This window comes from Trifolium pratense, linkage group LG4 (assembly GCF_020283565.1).
Source record: "Trifolium pratense cultivar HEN17-A07 linkage group LG4, ARS_RC_1.1, whole genome shotgun sequence".
Classification (NCBI taxonomy): Eukaryota; Viridiplantae; Streptophyta; class Magnoliopsida; order Fabales; family Fabaceae; genus Trifolium; species Trifolium pratense.
Window position 1 is genome coordinate 32,810,340 of NC_060062.1, and position 3,027 is coordinate 32,813,366.

Here is a 3,027-nt window from a genome sequence, read left to right on the forward strand (position 1 = left end):
ATATTCAGATTTATGCTTTGATATAATTACCAATTCAAGTTTAATTTTATTATATTCCAGTTTGATATTCGTATGCTCTGTTTGATTTACTGTTACTCTGTTTAAATGTTTCGTTTAACTAAGAATTATTTAATCAGTATCTTGTCAAATAAAATCATGCGCAACTAAATCTATTTAACTGGAATGTGAATTAGGAAGCTAATCTGGATTTGGTAATTAATCTGTGACTTAAGTTTTTTTTTCAATCTAGTTTTCTGTTCAGTTTTTAATAATTAAATTAAAGATTTTGCACGAGAGTAAAAATTAACTAAGGTATAAATTAATAGCGCGACAGTGTGAGATTTATATCGGATAGTAAAAACTGAACATTATTTTTAAACACCGCGACAGCTCTTTAAAGATAATTAAACTATATTAGTTTTCAAAAAGTATTTTATAAATAGATGTGAGAACGAGAGTGAAGCATTCATTTATATAATATAGTATCAGTTCAATAGCGCGACGGCGTGAGACTATATTTTTAAACTAATGTTGTTTTGAGAAAACTAGATCTTTTTAATTAAATCGAATTGATTTTCAAAAAAGTATTTTTATAAGTAAGTGCGAGAGCGAAAGTGAAACATTTATTTTATATCTATACGATATTACTCATTAGCGCGAGAGTGTGAGACGCGTATCTTTTAATCAATTTCAGTTTATTAAAAAGTAACATTATTTCAAAACGCAGTTTAATTACCGAATCCATTGAAGCAACTTAATTCACATTCCGGTTAGTTTAATAATATTTTATTTAATACAGTTTAATTAATTATCTAAAACGCCTTCTTTAATTAATATCTAGCCTTAACCTTACGATATATTAAAAACATAAGCGAAATATTAACAAATAGTCCATGTGGGATCGATAATCTTTTATAACTACACGATATACCTGTGCACTTGCAGAGTTATCGCATCAAGTTTTTGGCGCCGTTGCCGGGGACTAATTTAGTAAATTTTCGCTAAATAGTTTTTAATTTGTGACGATTAAGGCAACCCTTTTTCTTAGGTTGTATGCCCAGTACTCGTACCTCCGAGGAATCATTAGAACAACCTATCCCTGAAATAGAGCGTTATATTCATTTAAAACGCCGAATCCGCGAATTTCAAAAACAATTTAACCTCATACCGATGGCTCAACGCGAACGTCCTCTCAAGGACTATGCCGTTCCCTCCGAAGTGGAACCTCATTCGAGTATCGCGCCCCCTAACATCGAAGAAAGGAACTTCGAATTGAAACCCGCGCTGTTGCAAATCGTGCAACAAAACGAACTCCATCACTACATGGAATGAACTGAAGAAGCAATTCTTGGCCAGATATTTCCCGCCAAGCAAGACAGCTATGTTAAGAGCCCAAATCAACGGATTTAGGCAAAAAGATGGAGAATCACTCTTCGAAGCTTGGGAAAGATACAAGGATATGATGAGACTCTGTCCACACCACGGTTTAGAACAATGGCTTATAATCCATACCTTCTATAATGGGCTGCTATATAACACTAGACTTACCATAGATGCGGCCGCCGGTGGCGCGCTAATGGATAAACCTTACCAAGAAGCCACCCAACTTATAGAAAACATGGCCCAAAACCATTATCAATGGGGAAGCGAACGCGCTGCCATAGAGAAATCCCAGACGAAAGGTGGAATGTACGAAGTAAGCGGCATAGACCAAGTCAATGCAAAAGTAGAAGCCCTTTCTCAGAAATTGGAAAGTTTAACTCTACCAGCTACCGTAGTTGCAGTGCAGCCAAACTGCGAACTATGTGGAGTTCCCGGACACATGCCCTCCGAATGTCAATTACTTGCCGGACTCGACCAAGTAAACTATGCCCAAGGGAACCCCTACTCCAATAGTTATAATCCCGGTTGGAAGAACCATCCTAATCTCTCTTACAAAAATAACAATGCCTTATTCCCCCCTAGTCAAACACCTCCAGGTTTTCAAAAGCAAATGGGACAACAAGCTGCAACCCAACCACCTAAAAAATCCAACTTTGATCTGATGATGGACAAATTCCTAAACCAAAATATTCATACGAATGAATTAGTGAAACAATTATCAAACAAAGTAGATGCACTAGCCACCCATAACAAGATGTTAGAAACACAAATTTCTCAAGTGGCACAACAACAAGCAGCTCTCGCCGCTCCAGCCGGCACTTTTCCAGGCCAACCCGAACCAAATCCTAAAGGGCACGCGAATGCCTTACATGCTGTAACAACTAGGAGTGGTAAAGAATTACAAGACCCAGTTGCTCGTATTGTTAAGAAACCGGAAAACAATGAGAGAACCGATGAGGCAAAGGAAACCTCGAAAGATGCCGTAAGAGAGTCGGAAAGCGCTAAACCGGAGGACAAGGAAGAAACAAAAGAAAAAGACCCACTTCCTGTCTACAAAACTCCTATCCCCTTTCCACACAGACTCGCAAAGCCAAAAACAGATAGTCAGTTTAAAAAGTTTGTGGAACTTCTAAAACAACTTAACATAACTATACCTTTTTCCGAAGCCATAGCGCAAATGCCAACATATTCTAAGTTTCTTAAGGAAATTCTGTCAAACAAGAGGAAACTAGATGATGATAGTACCGTTGCACTTACTGAAGAGTGCAGTGCCATATTTCAAAACAAGATGCCACCAAAGCTAAAAGATCCGGGAAGTTTCTCGATTCCTTGTGTAATCGGCAACTTTGTAATAGATAAAGCACACTGTGATTTAGGAGCCAGCGTTAGTCTTATGCCCCTCTCAATTAGCAAAAAGTTAAACTTAAATGATCTAAAACCTACTAGGATGTCCCTTCAATTAGCTGATCGCTCGATCAAATACCCTGTAGGTATCTTAGAAAATATTCCAGTAAAAATTGGCCAGCTATATATCCCTACAGATTTCGCTGTAATGGACATCACGGAAGACGCCTGTATTCCTATTCTATTAGGAAGACCTTTCCTGGCCACTGCAGGCGCAATAATAGATGTGAAGCGAGGGAA

General features: G+C 37.8%; 1 protein-coding gene and 1 non-coding gene across 2 annotated transcripts; one reads left to right on the forward strand and one right to left on the reverse strand.

Moving 5' to 3' along the window:
- Window positions 1–1,381: 1,381 nt before the first annotated feature.
- LOC123882512 lies at window positions 1,382–1,488 on the reverse strand. Its single transcript, XR_006799842.1, has one exon. It is a non-coding gene; the product is annotated as a small nucleolar RNA R71 (small nucleolar RNA).
- LOC123922508 lies at window positions 1,382–2,487 on the forward strand. Its single transcript, XM_045975224.1, has 2 exons — window positions 1,382–2,365; window positions 2,464–2,487. The coding sequence occupies exons 1-2, from the start codon at window positions 1,382–1,384 to the stop codon at window positions 2,485–2,487; spliced, it is 1,008 nt and encodes a 335-aa protein (XP_045831180.1).
- Window positions 2,488–3,027: the final 540 nt, after the last annotated feature.